Source organism: Leptosomus discolor, chromosome 15 (assembly GCF_034619465.1).
Source record: "Leptosomus discolor isolate bLepDis1 chromosome 15, bLepDis1.hap2, whole genome shotgun sequence".
In the NCBI taxonomy this organism is placed as follows: Eukaryota; Metazoa; Chordata; class Aves; order Leptosomiformes; family Leptosomidae; genus Leptosomus; species Leptosomus discolor.
The window spans coordinates 11,686,181-11,713,310 of NC_141405.1; the positions used below are offsets into that span (position 1 = coordinate 11,686,181).

The following is a 27,130-nucleotide window of genomic DNA, read 5'->3' on the forward strand; positions in this document are numbered from 1 at the left end:
TCATGTATGCACAGAAGTTAAGCAATTTCTGCAGTTACCACCCAAAAGTTCCTGTCTATCTGACTGATACTTCAGAATAACAACAGGAATTTTCTCTGTATTCACTTTCAGACTGTATCTATCACCAAAGCCTATACTGCTGAAAGGACAGTTTCAGCTGGGGAGCAAGAAAGCCCAGGACCACCAGGCTGTTTCCCTTGCACCGTCCTGGCAGCACGGAGGAGGCTACAGTCCCCGCAGCCACGTCTTCTCCATAAAACTCCCTTTACCACCCTACACCCTTTCTGGTGTGCATTTAGGAATAAGCTGCTCATCAACAAATGCAAGCGCAGGAGAAAGTGTGCACCCGATACCGACACCGATTGCCTTGTTCACTAAATAACAATGGGATGTACTTATTTCGCACATCTCCAGAAAAAAATTCTTTATCAAATGAGGAAGCAGAATGATCCATAAAGAAGGGGCACAACATTAAATCTAACTTTTTATCCACTCTTCATGTTGTTTTGTCAGATTTTAATATATATGTAATGTAACGTAAGAGAAAGAATAAAATCAAAATATTTTGATTTAAACTCCTCTCAAATATGAAGCTTTACGCTAATAATGAATGCCACAGAGGGAGGCAAAGTAGTAAAAAAGGATGCAGTCTTATTTATCTTCATTGTGTTTGGTGAACATCACACTTTGGTGACTGGGGTCTAAGTGTCCCTCCCTCTAGGGCTGTAGGAAGCCATCCACTTTCTTTCGAAGGCTCTTCCTGTACCATACTCACACAATATGCATATGAGGAACGAGAATTTGTTCCAACAATGGTATGCATTAATTTATAATATTTTTCCAAGATCCTTTATCAAGTTTCAGTTGTAGGTCAAATAATTTATGCTTTGCAAAGATAATATCTGCATTTAAAATTTATCGGCCCTTCAGAGGTTGGTTCTCATTAGTGCTCATCATTTTCACTGCTCATGAAATACACCTTCCCAGGCTGAGCCATTCCTACTCGATATCAAGGATTCCTACATGCTAACTTGATCTAACTGTTGCAATTATGAATCATCTCACAGAGCCGTAAGTTATGATCTTCAATGACCACTAATGAAGGTTGCCTAGCAGTTAAAAAATCAAAGCAGCATATATCAGCACACTCTAGAGCACAAGATAGACTTCCAGCGTTGCACTTCTCTTATATTTATTATATACTGTAAATTACATCATAAGCTGCCTCCAACACTGACAGTCCTGTACTCCAGAGTTAAACACCAGGTTTTAATAACCACTCCTGACAATCTTTTGATCGCTGGGGGGGGCAGATGAAAGGCAAGGCCGCCTGCTGCAGGCAATCTGCTCAGTCAAAACAAAGGGGACTTCAGAGAGAGACAGAGATGCATCAGGTGTTAATCTCACATGAACAACCAGGAGTGCGGGCTGATTGACTCGCTCTCCATTTCCAGCCAAAAAAGGGTAAGCGCCTGCCGGTGGGCTCATGCAGGATGCACACAGGAATGGAAAGGTGCTATTAGCTAGGCATGAAATATTTTGATTTGGAAACCCAAAACCTTGGGAAGTCATTTTAGGCTCTTTCTAAATCACTTTAAACTAATCATTCAACAATCTGATTTTTCAAATACGCTGTATGGAGCAAATGTGGTTGGCATTTAAAACAAGTTCTCTCATTCAATCATGGCAGTGCAGTAATCTGCTGGGGAAGAAGCAAAAAAAAATAAATCAGAGATTTCAAAAAGTGGACAAGACAGAACTTTGAGGAGATTACTTGGGCAAAACCTCCTGCATCAAGCGGAGGTGGGCTGAACGATCTGACAGAGGTCATCTCCTCCAACTTGGGTCTGAATGACAGCATATTAGTAATGTCAGCGTCAGAACAGAGTTCCCACTACGTGCCTTCAGACATTCAATGGAACATGTATTCCGTAGGAAAAGTTTTGGCATGACGAGATAACACCAAAAAACACTTGGTTTGGGGGACTATAAAAAGAACTACTGCTGCTCTCTCTTTTGTGTTTAATTTCTTCACTGCAAAATAGAGAGAAACAGGTCTGAGGGACTGCCAGACTCCCACTATTTTTCTTTTCCACTTCTTCAATAATCCAAGCCATCGATCACTAACCACCACTTTCTGCACATTAGTTTAACCCTTGTTTTATTTTTTCTATTGCTTCAATCCTTATAACAGATTTCTCTATAGATTTGCTCAGAAACCACAGCAGTGTTCTCTGAAAGGAACACAACTACTAATGTCACATCACTTTACATTATTCTTCACAGCCAAAGAAAGCAAACTGTTTACTTGGGATCTGATCGTCCAATGTGAACCATTTTTACTTCTATGATCAAACCCCTGCATTAAACATCTCTCAGATGGGGAAAAGGAGAAGCAAGTAGTATTGCAGGGCCTCCGATCAAGCTAAAAGCAGAATATTTATAAAACTTGCAGAAACAAAAAGGAGACAAATAAAAAAACTCCACACTCACACGACTGGTTGGACCCAACTACACACAAACCTCTCAGGCTCCTCCTCACTCACAAAAGCTGTTTGATGGGGCAGAGGGAAAGAAGGGAAAGAAGGGTTGAGTTAATACTTAAAAACTATTTCAGATGCTGTGTCTCATTCACATAAAATCATCATTGTTACTGCTCAATAACCCTGAAACAAAATGTGGAGTTAATAAGGAGAAGACTGCTTCGCCACGGAAGCTGGTGGCACATCTCCCAACCACCCTCCTCCTCCCAGTGATGCAGGTGTTCACAATAACTAATTCCTCGTGGGGTTTTTTTCCCCTCCTTGAAAAATGAATTACAATTTTTACTAGCCCAGCGAGCCGAAACAGTTACAGCCAATACATCTTGAGAGAAGAACAAGGTGCTGGACTTCTGACAATCAGCACCATGCATTCTTTCATAACATTTACTTCAAAATTCAAATAAACCTCAAGCTTACTTTTTCCTACTCCTCTCATCCCATTACATGACCCTAAACATCAGAAAACTACAAATACACAAACAACATCAAGTCGTTATGATTGAGTGCAGCAACACAAGCACATCAGCATGACTCCACTGATGACGTTGTTGTTTGGCCATTATGGTATGAACTGTTTAACTGAATTGGATCAATTTTCCCATTTTATTCGCTGGAGTCCAAGTATTGCTAATTAACCCATATTTGCAAAAAACAACTGTAAAAATGTTGATTTCAGACCATCAGTACGGCAAGCCACAGCTTCATCTACAGGCAACAGAGTCACAGTGAAGATTTAAAAATGTTACTGTATTTGTAAGGTCCAGTTGACCTTTCTCTGAAGATGGGGCAATATTTGCTTATCTAAGTAGGATAATCACTTTTTTTAACATTTTTTGTTTTGTGAGTACTGGTCAATCAAGTCATTACAGAACAGCAAAATATCATAAAAGGTACGTACATACAACTATACTTCTGGCAGCGTAGAGATAGTAAGTGGTTGAAAAACCTGGAGGAGAGGCTGCTCTGTTCTGACTGTATTTAGCCTTGTGCCCATCACTGCAGTCTCCAAATAACCATCACAGTTTGTCTTTATACAAAAGACCACACAGGGTCCACAGGCTGAAAACTGAACTCAGATCCTGAATTTCACACCAAATCCATCCTTTCCACTCATTACAGCTACACTTCTAAGGGATCATTGCTGTCAGGAGAGGATGACATTAAGAGCAAAACGCAGCCATCAGATCATACCCTGAAGGGACAGGGATGTTAACTAGTCTTACTTTTGTTCTCTCATTCGGGTTAACATATTTACTATACTTCTTATTTTCAGCTCTCTAACTTCAGCTAAGATATTCAGGCCAGTCTGCTTCCTTTTCAAGGTACCATCAGTCAAATCCAACCACATCACTTTATCTCTCAGTAACTAAATTCAAACCATTTTAAACATCCTGCTTTCATCTTTATAGCTCTCTCCCACTTTTTAACCGTGCTGCAGTTACAGAAGAATGTACTTGACATATAAAATGTGCATGTGATTCCTTTAACATTTTAATGTCGTGTATTGTGTTGTAAACATCTCTTCATGTTTTATCTCCTTCTCCATAAATCAGAGACTAGTATCTTAGAAGTCTCAAAAATGACATGTTTTCTCCATAATATAAATGTAAGACTCTACTCCTTGAAACTTGAGTCAGCTTTCAAAAAATCATCAAAACCCAGAGCTATGAAAAAGCAAAAGATTATCAATTAACTTAATATCTTTTTCTCCCACTCCATTTCTATGACAGCATGAGTATAGTATGGGAAAAAGTTACAAAATTGGTCTTCACCAATCAAAAAACCAGTGTTTTGATTGTTCCTTTGTGTTACTTGTAAGGAACAACACTAAGGTAAAATACCTTCTAGTGTATCCATACCCATATACATCACTGAAACAGTCAGGAAAGCAGACAGCATAAAAAATTATATGCTAGGAATAATTATTTGTTTTATTCAGGATTACCATACAGCATTTACAAGATGAAAGCCCAGAACATATTTCCATTTCCTTACCATAACTGCAATTAGGAAGACGGATCTCTTACAAAGAGATTTTCCAGTGGTTTTGGCTACCTTAGTAATGTTACAGTAAAAAAGCATCTCAGTCTATTCCTTGGTAAATGCATTAAGTGATTTTTTTTTTTTTTAATTAAAACCCACTGTAAAATATTGATTATTTGGAAAAGATAGAACACCAATAAAGAACACCTGTCCAAAATAATTTTAAGTTACTTCAATGATGGAAAAAGAAAGAACACCATTAGAAAAAGAGAAAAAAAAAAAGAGGAAAGCAGTTTTAGCAGGTGGGACTGAAGAGTGGTGACATGTTGTAGTACAATACTGAAGGGCTGAAGGATATAACACAGTGTTGCGTGATGTGGAAGAGAACCAGGGACCACTGGCTCAGTGTGCCACTAAAATGCTAGATTAGGTGTGAAGTACAACTCTGAAGTATTGTGATACGAAGGAGTGAGGCAGAGGCAGAACTGCTGGTAGAGGACCAGAGAAATAAAACACTATCTTTTCTTTGGCACCTTCCAGCCGGAGTTTACTCCCACAGACCCAACACACTCTACAGGAAAACCCAAGGAGCCTCTGATATTTATCCAGATTGCCAGAATTCATAACATTTTCCACCAGCCTGAGAGATTCTGTTTCTCTCAAACTACTGTCTAACATTAATTATTCCAAGATACTTTTCTTGACATTTTCTACACAAATGTTTCCAGAACGACCCTGCTGTAGAACGGGCACCATGTTTCCCCCTAACGCAAGCCCATGCTCAAGTACTTTATGCCTATATTTTCCAGGATATTTTCAAACAAAACTTGTTCACAGTCATTTTAGGAAAAAAAATGAACAAAAAAATGAATCAGCCTCTTAAAAATCATTGTCCAATTTCACAGAACTGACATAAAAATACATTATTTCTGCTTGCATTGGAAAGTACAGCTAGAATTCAGAATTTGTGGGTTGTGAAACTTGTCATTGGTTAATAAATATTGAGATTGTACTTCTATAAACAATAGAAAAATACAATGTTGCCAATTGCATCTTTTTTTATTATTGCTTTCTTGTAAGGACAGTGGAAGTGTGCCAAGAGCCTCTACTCTGGCAAATTTTTGTAACTTTCTAGCTCTTGCAGCTAGGAAAAAAAAAACGTTTCAAGTATGACACAGACATCTGAAATAAAGAGAGGAAGTGGCAGTTAAAAAATTATTTTAGACCAACTTTATAAGAAACAAACATGATTTCTTGGTCTCTGTGCATTACTTTGCATAGTCCTGGCTCCCTCCCCAGAAGTTAATTCAACTTTAAATAGTTAATTCAGCTTAATTCAGTGGGGGCGAACTGGCCTCAAGCTCCTACCAGATTGCTACAATGAAGTGGTCAAGAGAAGGAAAAAAACCCCAAACCACAGAATTTGAACAGTTAAAAGTTTGTATCAATACGTCCACAAATGTTACGGAATGTCTATTACATTTTCACAGGACCAGGCTCCTCACATCCTGTCCTAAATCACAGGGAAGAATCTCACTCAATCGACACTTTACCTTCCCACGACATATTTGAGGGCTGTAAATTGTGAACACAGATTTATCAGGGAAATGAGGAGTGGGAAAGACGAATTGCCCTTAAAGATGAACAGATTTATAGCAATATGGGAAGCGGAAAGACGGTTATCATATAAAAAGGTCCTTAAGGGATAGCAAGGAGCAACGAGGGAAACATGAGTCATGAGCTGCCAGAGGAGAGGATGTGTATGGGGAGCAATGGACAGAGCAAAGTAGCAATAAAGGAAGTTCCAAGTCAAATGTGCTCCTTCCCAAAGGTCGAGACAGATACCCAAGCTTACAATATTTATGAAAAATTAAATTCCCAGCCAATTCAGACGCTGCACCAACAGCAACACTGGGAAAGGGACATTCGTTGACTGAAAGGATCCATTGATAAACAAGGTCATAGACCACAGCTCTTTTCTCGTGCTTTGTTACCAATTCTGCTTCGTTACCAACTCTGCTTCTTTATTTTCCTTAATAAAAGTAGTTGCCTTGAAGGTCTGTCTGCATAGGCAAGCGGCTCAACTGAGCCAGTGTGCAAACTTAAGCATTCAGCTGAGACCGTGAAAGACAGTTGTACACTTTGTGAGGCTGAAGCAACCTTCCCCATTTAAGGGTATATTAACAGCTGTTCCTACGATGAGATAGCAGTGAGTAACTAGTGAATTATGAGCCCAAGCACAAAGTTACTGCACTCCTAACTTCCCTTTCCCATCCCAGCAAACCTCAGAAGTGTCAAACTCCAAATTACGGCACCGGACTCCTGGCACTCCCAAGTAAGTATCTCAAGATTTTAAAAAGCAAGATTTTAAAAAGTGAAGAGGTGGCTACTTTTGAGACAAAATACAACACTGAGCAATACACGGAAGCTGAACATAAATAAAACGAGATATTTGTGCATGTATACCATCTCTAGGAAGATCTGTCAAGATCTGAAGACAGACAAGTTGCACAGGAGTCTCTAAACAAGCAATAATCAATTCTCCTCTTAGTCCAGCAGTATCCACATCAAAGGTGAAAGTAAATACTTCAAAGGATTGGTAAGTCACAAAATGGATTTTTAATATTAAAAAACCTGTAGTAAAGGAAAAAAGGGAGGAAAGAAGCATACCTCTAAAATAGTATCGAAACCAAGCAAGCTTCACCTTCGTTATGACAGCTTTTCCACCCAGACTTTATGTGAAAAATACATACATGTTAACCAAATGTATACTTCAGCAAATAATGTGACTTAAAATTATTTTTCAAGGCTACCTAAGTGTTTTCAAGTTAAGTAGGCTACCTAAACATTTCCAGGCAACTAAAAATCATGTGGCATCCCTCCTATTTTGCAGAGAAAACAGACACAAAGTTAGCTGCTTTGCCCAATTTTAAGCTCAGTGAAAAAATTACTTGACTCTGAGCAAGATGCATGCTTATGGGTGCAATCTTAAAAAGCACATCGGGTGCTTACAACTGAGGTGCTGCAAGGTGTAAACATCAAAGAGCCCAACTCAATCAAGGTGACTCCAGGATGTAGATCACAGGAAACCTCCATGCCCTGTTCCATTAGCAGAGTCTCAGGACTCAGTGCCCTGCCACAGCCCAAGTGATTGCTGAAACCATGAACTGCTATCAAAGGTGGCACCGCTACTGCCACTTCTCTTTCCAGGCCATATTTACAACTGAAAGTGACCGTGGCTACCACACTTTATAACTCTGTCCAACACCACAAGCGTTGTCACCCATTCACTAGTTAGCCTCTTCTGGGACTTCGGAAGAGCCTAATTGCAACTTTGCTTCACAGCTGGATTGCAGGAGAGCTGAGAGATCACAGAATCACAGAATGTCAGGGGTCGGAAGGGACCTCGGAAGATCATCTAGTCCAACCCCCTGCCAGAACAGGACCACCTAGAGCAAGTCACACAGGAACACGTCCAGGCAGGTTTTGAATGTCTCCAGAGAAGGAGACTCCACAACCTCTCTGGGCAGCCTGTTCCAGTGCTCTGTCACCCTCACAGTGAAAAAGTTTTTCCTTATGTTCATGTGGAACCTCCTGTGCTCCAGCTTGCACCCGTTGCCCCTTGTCCTGTCATTGGACATCACCAAGAAGAGCCCAGCTCCATCCTCCTGACACTCGTCCTTTACGTATTTATAAACATTAACGAGGTCACCCCTCAGTCTCCTCTTCTCCAAGCTAAAGAGACCCAGCTCCCTCAGCCTTTCATCATGAGGGAGATGTTCCACCCCCTTAACCAGCTTTGTGGCTCTGTAATGGACTCTTTCAAGCAGTTCCCTGTCCTTCCTGAACTGAGGCGCCCAGAGCTGGACACACTATACCAGATGGGGTCTCACCAGTACAGAGTAGAGGGGGAGGAGAACCTCTCTCGACCTACTGACCACATCCCTTCTAATACACCCCAGGGTGCCTTTGGCCTTCTTGGCCACAAGGGCACGTTGCCGGCTCACAGTCATCCTCCTGCCCACCAGGACCCCCAGGTCCCTTTCGCCTACGCTGCTCTCTAACAGCTCAGTCCCCAACCTGTATTGGTACGTGGGGTTGTTCTTTCCCAGAAGCAAGACTCTACACTTGCCCTTGTATTTCATAACATTTCTCCCCGCCCAGCTCTCCAGCCTGTCCAGGTCTCTCTGAATGGCACCACAGCCTTCTGGGGTGTCAGCCACTCCTCCCAGTTTTGTGTCATCAGCAAACTTGCTGACAGTGCACTCTGTTCCCTCATCCAGGTCATTGATGAATATATGGATACTACTGGTCCCAGTACCGACCCCTGAGGGACTCCACTAGATACAGGCCTCCAACTAGACTCTGTCCCATTGACCACAACTCTCTGACTTCTTTCCTTCAACCAATTCACAATCCACCTCACTACCCGATCATCCAGACCACACTTCTTCAGTTTAGCTGTGATGATGCTGTGGGAGACAGTGTCAAAAAAAGATCAGCATCAAGCTCCGCAGGCATGTTCACACACGCAAGGAAGCTCAAGTTCAGACTCCTGGAAGATCTCCAGCATGAAACAGCTACCACATGATGGAAATTTTCAGTACATTTTGCAGATGCGCAGGGGATACCCTGATTCCAGCCTGAACAGAAGCAGACAAACCTCACCGAAGTCCCACCACAGCTATTTACAAAGGTGTTCTGAGCCATTCTTTAGACAGATTTGACAAGGTCATACAATAACTCAACCGAAGAATCAGGCCCCTAAGACTGGACCCCCAACAGCTATTCTTATACTCCAACTACACAGCTCTTGCCATGTCATTTGCAGTGACCCAGGCTTGGTATTATCGAGATAAACGTTATTATTGGGAGGCTTAAAACCTCATCAACTCCATTCTGAATAAACACACTGTGCCTAGCAACTATCATCCTCTGACATATTCCTCTTGTGGTGTGAGTTTTAGCGGCTCAGAGCTCACACGGCAGCTGAAGGCACCGCACTCCCAGCCATCCATGTACAATCCTTGGCAGCATTTCCGAGGGCAGAATGACACCAGTCTGCAGTACAGGTGATGAGATGGACTGACCTGATTGATGGAGTTGGCAGCGCAGGACGCCAGTCCAGTTCCAAGGGAGGCGAGCAGGAAACAGGTCAGGTCGAAAGGGATTGGGGCCATGGCAAAGCCAGCAGACGCGGTGCTTACAACCAGAGCTGCAACATAAGCGAGAGCACAGTTCAAAGCATCAATAGGAAAGTCTCTCTTGTACATACCACTAGAATTAAGGTTTTTAAATCCTGTAACAGCCCTTGTGCAGATTAACTTTTTGCTACTTTTACGGATCAAAGTAGCTCCAGGAACTGGTACAGTTAATACTAACACTCTACATAGAGAAGATGAGGAGGAGAACTGTCAGGGATGAAATGAGAAACCCAGAAGCATCAACACATTAGTAGAAGAGGTGAGAATAAAACTTACACCTCTGTATTGCCCCTTTTATGGATTTGCTACAGGATCAAACTGCCTCCCGCAACATTTACGGGAGATGCATTTGTTCCAGTAACCCATGTGCCATTGCAAAGTCTAACATGGAAGAAAAACCCCAGACAGAGATATGCATTATATCAAATTATAGCAGGAACTTAAGCAGTGCAGACTGTTAAAGAGAGACTCAGGGCATGTAGGCTGCAGCTGGTGAAGCCAGCAACATCACTGTACAAGTATCTGCTCACACTGTTCCCGTCTGACATGCCCACTTCAGAAGGTACAGTCAGATCACCGCATGGACCTAGTAACTCTTAAAGGCCTCAAAATTTGAGTGGATTAACAAAAATCCACTTCAGTTTTGTCATACAAAATTACAACTTTAGGTCATCACTGCAAATGACATCCTTAAAATGAAAGTTACCCAAGTCTCAATCCGAATATTGTAATTACCCAGATAAGTCTTACAAACTTCACTTCTGGCAAGAAATAGTATGACTTCTTATGATTTCTTACACTATAAAAGTCAGCACACTTACTGAATATCTTGCTCACGACCTTGAACCTTAAAATCTGAAATTAATAACTATTAAACAGAAAGTATTTAAATTACATTCTGCATGTAATTACATGTTCCACACCTCAAATCAAATCAAAGCATCAAAATGTTCTTATCTTCCCAATTCCTACAAAGTCTCCTGTTTGTCTTAAGTTAAATGACAAATAAATAACCTTTACTGTCTGAAAATACCTGGATTATCTACTAAGCAGCGTTACTTGAGATGAAAGACTAAATGTCATGGCAGAGACCTGCCAGCAAGGATGCACAGGCAAAGTGCTAATTTTAAGAGCTGTGCCTGCGTAAGAACCGTAGGGTTTAATCCTAAAGAGACAGTGAAGAAAGCTTGCTGTTCATCAAAACTTTTCACTAAATACTAAAATCCACTGGCAGCTGAATGCTGTTATAACAACATACATACCAGTGTTATAAACGTTAATCATTTAGCCTTGTTGGGGACTCGCAGGATGCTGGGCAGATGGCTGTCGCACAGGCTGGCCGCGACGGCGCTGCGGCAGGGTGGTCTCTGCCCAAGAGTAAGTCTCCTGGCTTGGATTCCCCAAGACAGCACCTGGCTCTCACTGCAGCCCCTCCAGCCACTTCTAAAACGCAGTGAATCACCGATGGAGCCTCATCCCTCTGAGAAGCTGTGTAATAACCCTACTGGACAGACTAATGGACATGCAGATACTGATTGCTTCTGAAAGACTGGACCCCATTTATTATATAAATAGCACCTTGGTTTCAAAACTCTTGGATTCTTCTTAGTAGAGCACACAAGAAAATGTGAAATGCATTGGTTTACAATTGATAGAGTTAAAAAATACACTAGAAAGATAACAGCGAAACAGTGGTGTTTGCATTTCTAAGAGTGATTACATTAATTTTTTGCATAATAAATCACACGTTCACTTCTAGACAAGAATTTAATTAAAACTTATCTTAGAGAGCACTTTACACCAATTTATTATGAGAAAACACCAACTGAAGACGAAAGGTGGAGCGGATTGGCAAACAGTCAGTGTGACATTACCATTACACTGACCTCAAAGAAATTCTAATACTGTACAGCTACAGCACTAATTAAAGTCCCCATTGATTTCTCCAGATTAATTTCAGCCAGTCATTTCAGTGTGACTTATCAGGATCTCATTTAAAAAGGTTGTAGTACATCCTCTCACTTACCCCATTGGCACAGGTATTTTTAGCTGTTTGGGCAGTGCTCCGAACACAAGGCATGCCCTGCTTGTCCCACTGCCCAGCAGTCTAAATGCAACACGTTAAGAATAAATAAGAAAATGTTCTCTTTGGGTTGGGAGGTTTATTTTCTTTTAGTGTGGAAGCAATAATTTACTCCTCTACTTTCCTCATGGAAGAAAAGTATATTTAATTGAGATGACATCAAGGGAATGAGGTCATTGACTCTGTTTGTTTTTTAATCCCTGTTAGTTTAGTGCTTTAGGGGCCAAATTAACTTCACCTTATTGCATAATAGATGGAATCGATCCGTTCAAGATTTGTTGATGAGAGTTGACATTATAGATGCTCTTCAAAAAGAAGCCAGGACTTAAACTTATGATCTCAGCCTAAACCTAATTTTCAGTCTTCTAAACATCTTTAGCTTTAAGAAAAATTAACAGGGGACATTTGTCTCCTATTTCAATGTAAATGAAAAAGAAAATGCTAATGCATTGGTGACAAAAAAAGCGAATCATAATGTTTCTAGCATAAAAACACATTCAAAAAGTCTACAGTGTATTCCTAATGTTCCTCTTCAGCTCCATTTTAACATGATCTGCCTTTATAAATCCCTGTATTGGCATTTATAGCATGCAAATCACTATGCCATATTTTGTTTACCTCCTACTAAAAAGGAGCCAAGCCAAAATAAAGGCGTAGAAAGCCCAAGCAAACCAATTCAGCTTTAGATTGCCTTTCTACTCCTGTACTGATGATACATCAGCACATATGGAAGGACAAGAGCAAGTGCATTTATACTTTATTTAAGAGAAAATTTCACTGTTTTACTACAAATGTTTATATACTCCTTAGAGGAAACTAGCTTTCCAAAAGCTGATGGAATTTTCCTTCCAAAGTTTTCACACTTTGGTTTCTGGAAAGCTAAACGTAGCATCAGTATTAGTGCTACACAACTGACCAATGCGTCCTTTATAAACTTACATTTGTCTGGCTGTGGGCATATCTAAGTTTTGTTGCAGATTATAACCTGCACACTAAAGGAGGCCAAACTCCTGAAGCAAACTTAAATTTGGGACAATAATTTGAAACAAGTCTTTGCGTCATATTGTATAAAATTCAAATACAATATTACAAACGAAGCACATAATCTCTTTTTACCATAGAACAATTTTAAAATGCGTTGCAAAAAATAAACTGTAATAATAGTTTATTTCATTAGTTTTCCTTGTACAACAGAAAACAAATTGCCAGAAAGCTACCACCGTTAAGCTTTGTTTCTTTGATAGTAGTTACTGATTTAATAATCACAATATGAGAACTACTTTAATGGGAGTATGAAATATATTTAGAACTGAGAATAAATGTACACTAGTAACAAACTAAACAGTATATACTGATAAATCTTTGTCAAAGCTTCTGGCTATATTAAAGCTACCATTTAAAGAATAAATGCCAGAATAAATGCCATTATTCCAGAACAAAGTGGAAATGTACAGGAACTCCACTAGAGCAAATGGATTTTTTTTTTACTAGAGCGGCTGTTACCAGGTTTTTAGCCTACGAACACAACATCGGCCCCTTACTTAGTCATTGCTGCTCCATTATGTAGCAGTTTGTTAGACTCACGAGTCACACAAAGCTGAATATCCATCACCTTCGTTTTACAAATACACCGGACACAGAGATGAAGGTGGATGTTCACGATCACTTTGTAAGCCAGTAGCAAATGCCTCAGGCTTCTGATTTCCTGTTCAACACTTCTGTGCTAGAGGACAGCTAACACACAGACACAAACTCAGACATAAGCAATAGGGCCAATAAATTCCAGCTGTTTTCTAGTAAACATGACAGGATTGTTTTCTTAAAAAGGGACATACAAAAAATGTTCTAGTCTCTGAAAACGCTTATAAATTATCGTATTTGCCCACTTCACAAATCTCAAGCGTAGGTCAGTAAGTCCATGACTTAGAAGCACAATTTTGTAGCTGGCAGTCTTTACTCCTAGGTTTTTGTCAAACATTGTTTAGCACCAACATACAGTAATTCAGATTGGAAGGGATCTCAGGTGATCACCAAGTCCAACCTCCTGCTCAAAGCAGGGTCAACGCTGAATTCAGGCCAGGTCCCTTAGGGCTCTGTCATCTCCAAAGATGGAAATGTCACATCATCTCTGGGCAACCTGCTCCAAAGTTTCACTGTCCTCATGGTGAAACTTTTTTTTCTTCCTTATGTCAAGCCAGAACCTCCCATTTCAATTTACGAAACATGTTTTCTCTATGCCAAGATTCACATAGAAGTATAGATGGTTCCAAATCTGTCTTTAAAAGAATTCTGGCACCCGACTGGAGAATGTCCACATCCTCCTTCCTGTTGAAGGAGCTACTAATAATCAGATGGCATCAAAATGATACATAAATCTTTATCTTAAAAACAAACATCAAACAAATATATGGGCCTCCTTAGAGAACTGATTATATCAGTCTTGTGATTCTGTCATCACTTTGATGAGGAAAAAGCACAACAGGTTTGATTCTGATCTGACCATGGTAAACCCTGGAATGACGCTATTAAAGATGACAGATTACTCCAGGATTAGAGAGGTGTGAACACCTCAGGCTGGCCTGTTTTAGCTCCAACATATAAGCCACAACAAAACCAGAGATAATTTACTCTGAACTCTTCTTACATAAAGTTAACAGGATACTGGGTTGAACTCTCCAAGAGCTAAATACAACTAAGTAACATCTCGTCTTCAACGAAAGAAACACAGCAAAACATAAGCTTACTTTGGGGAAGCTTCCAGATTTCTTAAGTGTTTGGAGAAATAGTAACATATTAAAGTGAAGCAAAGGAGTGTTTCTGTTAGGAGACAGACACTTTTCAGCAGTAAGGGCAGTAACACACTGCAGCAGACTGCCCAGGGAAGCTGTATATTCCCTGGTTGGTTTTAAGAACGAACAAAGCAACATCAAGTCAGGAACTATATACCTAAAGGTGATGCTGCCTTGGGGGAAAATAGATTAGATGACTTCCTGACGTGTCCCTTTGAGGTCCCCATGATTCTGCATGGATACTGCACACACCGAACCAGAGCAAGATACCAAGTGCACAAGCCACTCTGATGAGATCTGAAACAAGTCCTCAACAATCAGCACAAAAAAGCAGTGTCCAACATACTTTAATGAATTGATTACTACCAGAAGTCTAACACACCTTTGAAGAGTTGGAAGGTAAAAGTGCTTTGCCATGAGATGCCATAAAAGAACAGACTTCAGGGGAGAGCCTGTGATTTTGCACATGACCTCTGGATAAACAACCACCAGTTAACCACAACTGGAAATGAAAAAGAATCTTTAAACACAAATTAATATATTTGTGATGGCAAATAAAAATGGTAACTGTGGCATAAAGGAAAGGTAGAGAAATGCTTGAAACACACGGGCTCTAGTACGACTTTCTAAAGGAGATCCATGTTAGAGTCACCTGGAATCAGGACTTGGCTCTTCCAGCCACAGTAGAGCTAGAGATATGCGAAAGACACAGCCCCTTCCTCAACAGGCTTGCAAGTTAGGTTAAAAATTCTACAGCTGTTTAGAAATTAGCAGTTAAGTTTACATCTGACCCATGTTGATATATCCACCTCTCAGACAGGTGCCATGTATCTAGCTGATTGTCCTCACCAAAACACCAATGTGCAAGACATCCTTTATGACAGGGGCAACAATGAGAAAGTGTTCACATACAGAGAAGTATCTAAGGAGAATACTCAGCATTTTTCATATCGTGCCTTCATCACACTTCTCCAAATTAAAAACCGAAGTTTAATTTTCCTGTGTTTTTGCATACAGCTCATCTTAGATTTCAACTGTGATCACTTGGGAAAACGTCACTTAAACATAAACCTGAAGTTTAAGATGAAACAAACTGAAATTCTTAACATGTTTGCATCATAAATTATTAGAATTTCATCCTATTACCATACCTTACATGTCTCTCCTATTTTCAGTTACACATAAACTTTAGGATAGAGTTGAAAACAATGACATTTCTAATTCTGAACACTTATCAGACAGATGCATTAGCTTTCCAAGTGCCTGGATGGTAAGATACAGCTGTTCAGACAGCAGCCAACACAGAACACGACAGAGAAGGGAAAGGATGGAAATCGAACCCAAAAAGGTAGATTATGCGACAAGTAATTAAAAGTTCCCTAATTGTTTTCTATGGCAAAAGAATATAAACAAAAATCTTTTCCTGTTGGTAAGGCAGAGCTCGTAATGGCAGTCACAAGAGCTGCAGTTCACATGAAGCAGGAGGGTACGGTAACAGCTAAACTCATTTCCTTTCAAAGGTGAATTACAGTTCAGAACACAAACAAACATTCTCTTTACTTCAGCAGAGGGAAAAGCAAAGGGCATAAGGAAGTCCCATTTTAGCATAATGCAGAGTTTGTTTTTTTGTTATTCCATACTCTAAAAAGTATAAATAAAGAGTCTGCCAAAAAACCCACACAGGATATGAGATCTATCAGAACTTCATGGGTGAAAGGAATTGAGTTGTGTGTCATTTGTAACTTAAAAACTGACCTCAGAGAATTTATTTTTCTTTAAAAAAAAATAAAATCAAAGAACTACAGCACCATATTCCTTACAGAATATATAATTTGTCTAAACGATTACACAATTTAGAAGAAAGCTTATTTCCTAGCTCTGCACACTACCCAATATTTTTCCTGCTCGTCTCCTACGCTTTCCTATGACCAATATAAACTCCACTACGAACCCCTCTTCATCCGGCTTACTCTTTTACACTTCCTACTTCCAATAAAATCTTCCCACCCCAAATCATCTTCCCCACCAAACACATAAAGATCACAACAAAAGAGAGGTTAAGGCTTTTTCTGTAGCTCTATACCTTCTCAACAGGTACAAAGTTTACTAAACTTACCTTGGATCAAGAACAGCACATTTCAAAATGCAGACTCATAAAAACAACAGTCCTGAAGGGAATCAAATTCTGTAACCTTTGCCTTCTACAGGTTTCAAATAACACCTTGTTTTAAAACCACAGTGGTACTTGCTTGCCTGTCAGTATTGCCTTTACCATTTTAAAAAGAGCCTACTAGAAGCTGTTGAAAATTTTTGCAGCAACACTGAGGCCGCACAAAAAAGTGTTACAATCTTTTCTCCAGAAAAAGACACTCTTGCTGCAGTTTTTGAAACACTCGTCTTGAGAAGCACCAGTAATACTCAGATGTGGTATTGACACTGAGCTCACCCATAAGGAATATCAGCAAACATAAGAACATACATTTCAAGTGCTTAAAAAGCAAAAGGTCATTTTCTCTCTCCCTGTCCAGTCACTTAATCACGACATTTTAACTTTTCATTTCTGGATCTACTGAGATTTTTAAATTTAATTCTATTTCAGTAACAGGCACAGCTTTCAAGTTTACCTAAAAGAACCACTTAAATAAAATCGCCTCATTGAAAATATGCCAGAAGAGCTAATTGTTCATACAGCACTTAAGTTATCCACGGTGAGTCCTACAGAAATAAAATATTACTAAAACTGAAAAGCATGGGGGAGAAAAAGGCAAGAGCTGTATCATGCAGAGAGAAAGAAGAGGCAATAGTTGAGGTTGTATGTGCCACAAAGCTGTTGCAAATCCACAGTACAATCATCCTGACAACTACTAATTGTGCTACTAAGAGTTTTATACACCTAAATTTGAAATTACCAAGGCTAACACATAAAAGTGACATGAGGAAGTATCAAAAGACATGTTTTTCATCCCTCAAGTCTACTAACCCAACTCTTTACAAGCACAAAATAAACACCTTGAGGTTTTTTAAAAATAACGAGGAAGAACATTTGGACATACAGACAAGGTCAGTTTTGCCAAGTCCAAAACATGAGATGTCTCTTCAACACTGAAAACTATAACGCTTTTTACTACAGTAAAATTTAAGTGACCATTGTACACAGTATGTGGTCAGTACAGTTTTTCAATGGAGAAAAAACAATGAAAACGTATCTACTGCAAGACAAAAAGTTTCAAAAAGTAAATTGAATTCAGGATCTTTATTATAACAAATTGTTATGGCAAAGAGAACAGTTTTATTATCAAGAATTTATTTCACCCCCTGGAGAGAGCACCACAGTAGAGACTTAGGAAATTATATTTCTGTTCTTGGCCCCAATACAGACAAGATATAAGGCTTTGGTCAGATCATTGGTTTCCTTAGACATAAAAATATACATAGCACTACCTATTGGAAAAGAAGTAATTTATAATTGTTAAATATTACTATTAGAACAAGGGAAAATGTAGTTAGGTGACAAGGCAATTGCTAAACAAACTGCTGGTTTGAAGATACAACACTATCATTGACTAGAAGAGTAAATTATACCTTATTTCAGGAAATTTAATTGGTCACACTCAAACATTTTCCATTACAAGACAGAAAATTATTCAGATTATCTTCTATTGGTACTTCTAATACTCGTTTCACAACAAGCAGTACTGAAGTGAAAGGTAAGTAAGAAAGACAGAACATTGGTAAACTGAAGCAAGATGACTTTAAATACTTAATACAATGTTTGTAAATTCATTCTTTATATTCATATATTTTTATATATGAATAAATTAATTCCTAACCCAGTTTCACCTTATTTTTTTGTACTAACACCTGCTTGCTTATGATTCCCAAAAGCTAGCTGTCGATATGATGCAAGCTCCTCCTCACTGTTTTTAGACAAATTTAATGGGAAAACTATTAAATAATTTTTCCCTGTGCACATTTGATGGAATTGACCCAGGTACTTTGCATCAGTGAAATGGGAATTATCACACGAAAAGCTACACAGTACCAGTAACAAGCTAAAGGACTCTGATATCAAACAGGGAGCACAGAAGTGAAAAAACGACCCGCAGTACCTGTAAGCTTAATTTTGGACAAGCGTGCCAAAATTCCTGGCAAATCACCCAGCTGGAGCTTCATTTCTTTCCATTGTCTGTCGTCTTTGGATTCTGCTCTCGCTGGTGCGACCGAGCCTTCAGTTTCCACAGCTGACTGCATTTGTCTTGACTCATTTCTGCTTGATGTCTCAGACAAAGGTTGATGAACAGGTGAAATTGCTCTAATCTTGTGTATAACCTTTTTTTCTTGATCCAATTGCTGAAGCTCACGAAAAGGAGTTGCAACTGAATCTGACTTCGGTTTGGCTCGTTGGCTGAGGTCATTGTTGTATTGCGTTACATACTAAATAGAACGAGAAATGTGAAGGCAAATGGTTAAGAAGATATTGGTGTCCATTTCAGGTTAACAACAACATCAATATGACTGCTATATTATTATTCTTGTTAGAATTACTTTCTATGACAACATGACTGAGTTAGCCTGAATTTCAAACACTTATTTCACACGCAAAAAAAGTTTCTGAAGTTGGACAAGATATTACAAAAGCAGCTTCTCAACTCACAGCTGCATCAACAATGTTCACTTAAGCCTGAAGAACTGCTTCTGGACAAAACTACTTCCTCCCCCGTAGATTTAACAGCAAACTATTTTATTCATATTCAAAACCCCAAATAACATCATTGGATTTACAACTAATCAATTCACCTTTAAACACATGCCCGTAACAACTCTGGTCTCCAAATGTAAGCACAAAACTTTTTGCATCTTCAAGATATGAAAAAAATCAGAAAAAGGCCAGAAAATCCAATCTACCTTCTATGATATAAAATCATCTCCCCCATTAGGCTATTACTATTTATGTTAAACTTTATGCTAATTTACTAGCCAACAATTTTCAACAGCACTTCAAATAGACATATACTGAACAGAAAGTTAGGGGACAGTTGTTTCCTCTTTTTTAGAATTCTTACAGAGTAAAAAGAGTAAGATCATTTAGCTTCTCCTACCTTTTCTTCCCCAAAATATTCTACCTATTTCAAGCATAAGAGACAGGCATAAAAAGACTGAGCTTTCAACTAATCACAGTTTAAAGTACACATCAATAATTATAATGAGGAATAGGGATATGAAACTGAATGATTGATGTGAACACAGATCAAATCAATAGCAAAAAAAAAATAATTTGAGAAGTGCTGGTGATGCCCAGAAGCATGGAAGAAACCCCCATCTCTTGCTTCATACAGGACCCAAGCTCAAAAAATACCAACAGATGTACACGCTCCTTGCGGTCAAAGCAGTCACTGGCTGTAAGACTTAGTCTTACCCCAGATTTCATAGATATAGCTCCAAAGCACAACAAACAGGACACAATTCAGGGAAAAGCAAAATGTCTTTTACTACCATCCTCTTACACACAATACAACTGTTCAAAGAAGATACAATTTCAAGGGCCTGAATGATAATTACAGCTCTTTTAATACCTAAAACTAACAGCACCCTATAGAACGTAACCCATTAAGTTAATGAGCTCAGGTATTTTGATTCAGATTAACTGATTAACTCTTAGTCAGAACACACTACCTCTACAGGTAAGTTCTATCTACCACTTGTATGACTGCTAGCCAAGATCTGATTTTCTTATTAGCCTTTTTATAAATAACAACTTTAGAAATAATTTCATTTCATGAACAGGAAATAAGCGTCCCACTTCAAAGGCACAGAAAGGCCCCTGTCTAGTAGAAGCCACCCTGCAGCACAAGGCATTGTCCATGCTACAGCAGGTTTCCTGCAACCTCAAATGTTTTAGATGCCAGGTGCTTAACCCTGACGCAGTGCAGAAAAGGAGAGGCTTGGAATTGCCTGAGCTTGGCTGGTAAGAAAAAACACTATTTTTGTCAACTAATCTCCATTTTGACTCATCACAGGGGACAAAATGACTTAAATGAGAAATATGAGATAAATATGCTCCCTGACTTACCATTCGTTTGAGAAAGCTGAAGTACTGAAATGTAATCAACCTGTCATTGGCTACACGGCATAGGTGCACAAAGTGGCACGGTATCTGCCGTATTCCAGTGTTCTTCAGGTGCCAGACAAATAACCCTATATGAAGGAAAGAAACAAAACAAAACAAAGCAAAAAAAGAGACCATTCGATTCCAGTTCCTTCTCTGTCACCGAGTTTGCTTCTAATTCAGACTACAGTGTCTATTGCCAGCTGCGACACAGGATGCCCCAACAGATGGGAACCAGGGCTGCCCAGGTGGGGAGAAACAACGCTTGCAGGCTCCAGGTGGGAGAACTGGAAGCGTAGCCCTGCCCTCCTGGTTTCTGGGTTTTTTCCCAAATCTCTCAGCTCCCCAGAGATGCATGTTTAGTTTATCGTTCCATTACCATCTCTACACGCTATTGACAAAACCATCCTGGCAAAACTGCACACGCAGTGCTGAAAGGAAGCAACTGACATAGGGCAGCGGCAAAGTCAAATGCCTCAAGAGGACGCCCCTGGGTGACACAACACCTATATCCCCATATAGGGGGATTTGTACAGAGATGCACGGGCTCCCTACACCACTACACAGAGCAGCCCCAAGGACTACTCGCACCCCCGGTATCGGCCCAGCCCCGGCCCTGCCCTCCCCACCGGCCCCGCACAGCGCCGGGCGCAGCCCCCCTCCACCCCTAGACCCCGCCGGGCCCTCGCAGCCCCGCGAGCGGCGGTACCTGCCAGCGCCCGGGGCGGGCTGCAGCGGCGGGCAGCGCTCATGACCGCAGCGCTGCTCCCGCCGCCCTCTCCCCTCACCGCCTGGGCGCCGCCATCTTGCCCGCCGTGACCTCTAAACGCCTTCCGGGTTGGAGCTTCCCGGGGCGGGGACGGCGGGGGCGGGCGCGGGTCCCCGGGTGGAGGCGGGAGCGGCCCGGCGGGGCTGGGTCTGTTCCGCCGCCGGGGGGGGGGGGGGGGGGCGGGGCTGGAGCCGGGCTGTCCCGCACGCACAGGCCGCGGCCCGGGGGATCGGGCCCCGTCAGGCTGCGGGGAGGAGTTCCCGGGCCGGCGGAGCGGGTGTCCCGCAGGGGCCGAACCCGCCGCCTCCTGCTCCCCCTGGGTTTGTAACGGGATGGGGGGGTAGAAGCGCTTCACGGCCCCGGGCGGCCGGGGTGTGCGTGGAGAGGCAGTCCGGTGGGGGATGTGGTTGAGCGCTGGTCCTGCAAAGCGAGTGCCAGAGCAGCCTCACACCGACCGTCACCTGAAAACCGATAAAAACTCCCGAGGGGGAGAAGGGCTCGGTGGATTTCAGGGTTTGGGGTATAACAACTGGTGAAGGCATTCAGGTGGGGCCTGGGGCCGGAGTGGAAAGTTCCGACACCTTTCCCACAGAGAACCGGCCCAGAGCCCTGCCTGGGGCACCCTCACAGCTTCTTGTTCCTGGCACCGGTTGCAACTCCCTCATCTGCATCCCCGGGCTCGTTTTCACTGAGCGGTTGCAGTCTGGATGCGGTGGCTGTGACGGAGAGCAAGAGGGTACCCTGGAGTTCGTGGGGAGATCACATAATACTTAGAATTCTAACGACAAAGAGAGGTCTAATAAAAAATAAATTATTTCTTGAGGACATGGAGTCTCATTCCCAAAAGGATCTGAGCTTTAAAGAGCCAAAGGCTTGGTGAAAAAAAAAAAAAAAAAAATCTGTATTTAGTTCCTAAAGTAATTTTTGAACATGAAAGTTTGATTTCTAGAGCCCTTGTGTGAAGTTACACGTTGCAGGATGTCCCATTGAAGAGCTGACCCAGCTGTCACCCACCCCTCATACAGGTTTTGGGGGTGGCTGGATCCTTCACTAAACTGACTCAACTTGCTAACCTGAAGGGAAAAGATGGCTTGTTTTGCTGGTTTAGCTGTTCAAACTCACCCTGCGCAGGGGCCGATAGGCTGAAAGCTGGTGCAAAGCGCGGAGGAAGGGGCCTTGGACTGGAGTCTGAACAAAAAGGAAAGAGAATGGCTAGGACTGCTCAAGTTGTAAAGCGTAATTGCACCCCCAGGCATCTTTAAAATGTTTTCTCTTAAGAGTTTAAGTTCAGGAGATGTAGGCTATAAGTCACTTAAATGCTCTTGAAAATCATTCTCAATATTTTAACATGGAAATCTTTCTCAGAACCATCTTCCTCCCAGGCTTTCATTTCTTTATAGTGCTTAAATTCATGCACAAGTCATCTTAAATCATTATTAGGAAGATAAAATGAAAACACTCACTCTAATTCACCAAGAATATCCTACTTCGAAGCATTTATTTCCACTCTCTTTCTATTTGGGGAGCTGGGGAGAAATTAGGACTTCACATTTCTTATAGTTAATATCCTTTTTTACTCCGAGTTCTCATCACTGAGCGTATATCACTTTGCAGTTCCTGTTTGCATCGCTAGTTTTTGTAACTCGGGCAGATTTGACCTCGACTTAAATTTACACCTGCAAAAATAAAATAAACATCACGTAGCAAACGCTCACAATGCTTACATAGAAGGCTGGAATGGTTGGTTGGTTTTAGCGCAGTTTGCATCGAAGAGGAAAAGGTTGAGGTAGCCAGAGTGTTCTGTGTCAGGGCTGAGATTTAAGGTTTAATGATTTTCATTGCCTTTCACTTGGGCAATAAATTGCACCCCTGGAGAGAGGGGGTAAAACGCTACTTTTCTAATTAAGGAGAATGTTATCCACGGGCCTCAAGACAGACCAATACCTCCTCGTGAAACAATAATGATGATTTAGGGCAGACAGAATGTCACGTGCCCGTTTGGGTTTAACCATTAAAACTCCTCCTAGAGAGAAAAAAAAACCTTGGGATTTTTAGTGGACAGAAGTATCCAAATGTCAGAGTTGTATTTCAGCCTAAAATGGCTCCACAGGCTTTGGATCTCATTACAGAAGGTTCAGGTCTGCAAAGTGCTGGTTCTGCAGAAGCTGGCTCCACAAAATACTGAAGGCTCCAGAAAGCACCGGGGCAAGGGGGCTACGGCCCTTCCAGGGAGCTCTCGGCACCTTCTCCGCCCAGCTCCCGCAGCCTCGTTCGTAAAAGCCCAGGTACCAGTGTCACAGGACCATGTGGAGGGTGGCAGGAGAAGACTCATCTCCTGACACGGGGCTCCAAGGTGAATCACTGTTGTGGGGCAGCATGACTCCTGATGCATCTCTAACTTTTTTGCTAATCACCAAGACGGCCAATTGCTCGGTGTCTGTTGCTACTTCCCCACGGTTACGAAGTGAACGCTGCACCTGCAGGTCAGTTTTCAGGGTGATGCAAGGGGCATTTAACCACGCGACTCCCATTAATGTTAATTATAGATCACATATTAACAGCATTATACAATCCTTTTTCCTATTAGCACTATCGTAAATCTGATTGGTGGGTCTTAATTAGATCTCTGCAGCAGAATGCAATAGTTTGATACACGAAAGGGCAAATTTGTGGAGACAGCAAACTATTATTATACTTTAATCTCAAAATCTTTCCATTTTTTACTCATAACACCAACAAGGCTTCTTGTAAGATTGATTTGTTGTCAGAAAATGATTTAAAGACCGACTGTAAAAATATTATATTTTCCTTGCTTCATAGAATGTGGCATTGATGTTAGAGCTCCACAGAGACTTGATGTACTTTCAGATAGGGAACTCTAAAAGCCAAGTGCAAAATAAATAAGATGGCGTCCTGCTGTTATTGTGGTAACCTTTACAGATCATTTCAGAACTGTGACTTGTGTAGCTTAGTAATACACCATGGGGGGAAGCTGGAGCTTAGTGCAATTCTACCCCGATCAGCTGAAGCCCAACTCTATTTGCCTTTTGGGAGCCCAGGATGTAACAGAAGAAATGGTGTCCAAAGTGAAGGGCATCAGGACATATCAGAACCACATAAATAACAGATAAGAACTAAGAAAGTATTAAAGGCCAAGGCAGACTGTAATGGTAGAAAGCTGATTGAGTGCTAAGGCATCTAGACTGAGCAAACGATCTCTGCTCAACGCTACAGTTACATCCCTGCTGAGATGTCCTTGAGTCAGGGCTTGTTCCAACTTCAGTGGCTGAAGTGATCCTGATGACCCTTAAGTAGTTCCTTGACTCACTTTTAATGGCATAGGTTTCAGGGTTTCTGTGATTTTCTACGAATCAGCATTTGTGATGCACGAGCTTTATATCACTGCAAGGTTGAAGCATACGTATATTTTGGCCTTAAATAAAGAAACCCCACAACCAGGAGCGAAAGGCATTGGTACAAATTGAGAGCTTGAAACGTGCCAATTCCATGCTATTAAAGACTTGCCCTCAGCAAATAACTCCAAGTGGAAAGTAGCAGGTAAAAAAAATCCACATCAAAAACCCCAAACCCTTCACACTGTCCCGATTTCCGTGTTTCAGAGTGGTTAAAGCTTCCAAGAGCAAGTGAAATAGTAGTCCTGGTAGATCAGGGCTCAGTAGCCTTTTCCCAAAGTAGAGTTCAAATATACCAATAGGAAATCAGCAGAAGCTAGAAACTGCTGCCCCTTCCCAGCTGTCAAAGGTGGCCTCTTGCTGACCCTGTGGTATGCCAAATTTTGGCAAGCCCTATGCTGCTTGCTCACCACCTGCAATGGACTACGAGCTATAATAGCTCACTTCAAGTAAAAAACTTCCAATCTTTCCTTAGGTAGAACTTTGCTGACTGTCTGGTGTAAATTCAGCTGTGATCAGATTTGGAAGTGACGTCAAATCTGGTGCAAACATGCAGGCAATGGGAAGTAAACACCAAGATGACGGGATGTACTGTACCCAGGGCGGCATGAGGGGTAAAACCCTTGGTAAATGGTGAGACCTGCCTTGCAGCAGCAGCAACCAGCCACACAGATTCACAAAGGAGCTACCTAACCCGCTGCAATCCCCCATCACATCAGCCATCCCTTTTTAACTTGCCCTGACATTGCTGTTTCTGACAAGTAGCGATACCTCTTATCCCTTACAGTTCTCAGCCAGCATCAACAATAGCTATTTCCAGCAGCCCTTTGCCCTGAAAACGAAGAAAGGAACCTGTGTCCTGTGCTCTTTCATTGAATTGCTGCCTGGATATCTCCAGAGCTGCTTTCTATTTTTTTTTTCATACCTCCTTTCAGAGGTCTTTCTTTTTCTGGAAAATCTATGTGAAATTCCCAAGCTGCCTAGGACTCAAAAGATCTAATAAAAATAAGATTTATTAAGAGCAGAGGGAGGAAATCAGATTAAAACTGAAGAAACAGCTTGCATAACTGATCTCCTATACTCAGCAACTGCTCAGGAAGTGCTCGGTACACACACATTAACCATTTTTTGAAAGTGCTTTTCAGCCTGATAGCCAGAAAAGGCAGGCAGCAGTCTGCAGAGTGTGTCTTCTCCACAGATATGGCCATTAGTTGCACAAAACCCACCCGTGCTCATGCTTGTAGCTTCTCAGCACCAGATGCAAAGTTGTGTTTTGCTAACCTGCTATTAACTCATTTTGCCTACTGCTTGGGAGGGGCAGACCATTCCAGCAGCGGCAGAGAGACCCCAGGCAACTCTGCTCAGAGGGACTTGAGGCACCAAGGCTCTCCAAGCTCCACAGGCCAGCATCCCCCAGCACAGACACTATTTCTCTGCTTCTGCCCATCACCAGCTCTCAGTGGAGCAACACGTGCATGCTATGAGATCCTTAGGATGTCTGTTTCTGATCGGCCCCATCACTCTTTTCTGCTCACCCTAAGGCCATGATTTGCTATCCCTATCAGTCCATGACCCTATTCCCCTTCCTGCTTTGGTTTCAACCCCACCCTGCAGCACCCATGTTGGCAGGACTCCTCTTCTGGCTCGTTCTTCTGCAGCACCCACCTGCTCAGTCTCTGTCTCCCAGCCCTCCACGGGGGCTGGCTGAGCGTGATGAAGCCCCCTGTGCCAAGCTCCAGGAAAACCTTCAGCTTCCTCCTCATTTCAAACGATGCCCAGACAGTCCTAATTCAGTCACTGTGGGCTCCAATTTCTGGAAGCAATTCTTACCCTTTACTGTCCTTGTTGGGATGCCTTTGCCTCTCTTCCTTGAATGTGGATTTTGGACTGAGTAGCTCCACCAGACCCCATCAACCTTCACCAGGCATCTCCCTGCTTCTCCCTTGCTGAGTCCAAGCACAGCACTGCTGTTTCACTTCTGCTTCCACTGACACAGCTCCTGCACGTGTGGTTTCTGATGGTTTCTTTCATAGAAGACCTCTCACAAATCTCCATAGCTTGTTCTGGGTATTTTTCCTGCTCTTTTCTCCAAAATGAAATGAAGAGGGAGCAAATAAATTTTGTCCCCAGTCTCTCAGTGCAGACCCTATCCCCTGCTGCTTCTTGGATGCATTTTTTTCTCCATCTTTGTTGCCACTCTGACCAGGTGTGCAAGGATGTTGTGGGCTTGGAGGGTTGGG

The 27,130-nt window shown here is 41.6% G+C and overlaps 1 protein-coding gene across 1 annotated transcript in view; it reads right to left on the reverse strand.

Moving 5' to 3' along the window:
- The window catches only part of COX10 (cytochrome c oxidase assembly factor heme A:farnesyltransferase COX10), a 104,231-nt gene extending 82,771 nt beyond the window's left edge, over positions 1-21,460 (reverse strand). Inside the window, exons 1-4 of the mRNA XM_086473709.1 lie at positions 21,418-21,460; positions 20,673-20,797; positions 18,712-19,036; positions 9,617-9,741 (exon numbers count right to left, since the gene is read on the reverse strand). Coding sequence (XP_086329835.1) covers positions 9,617-9,741; positions 18,712-19,036; positions 20,673-20,797; positions 21,418-21,460 — 618 coding nt within the window. The remainder of the gene's footprint in view (positions 1-9,616; positions 9,742-18,711; positions 19,037-20,672; positions 20,798-21,417) is intronic.
- Between the last annotated feature and the right edge of the window lie 5,670 nt (positions 21,461-27,130).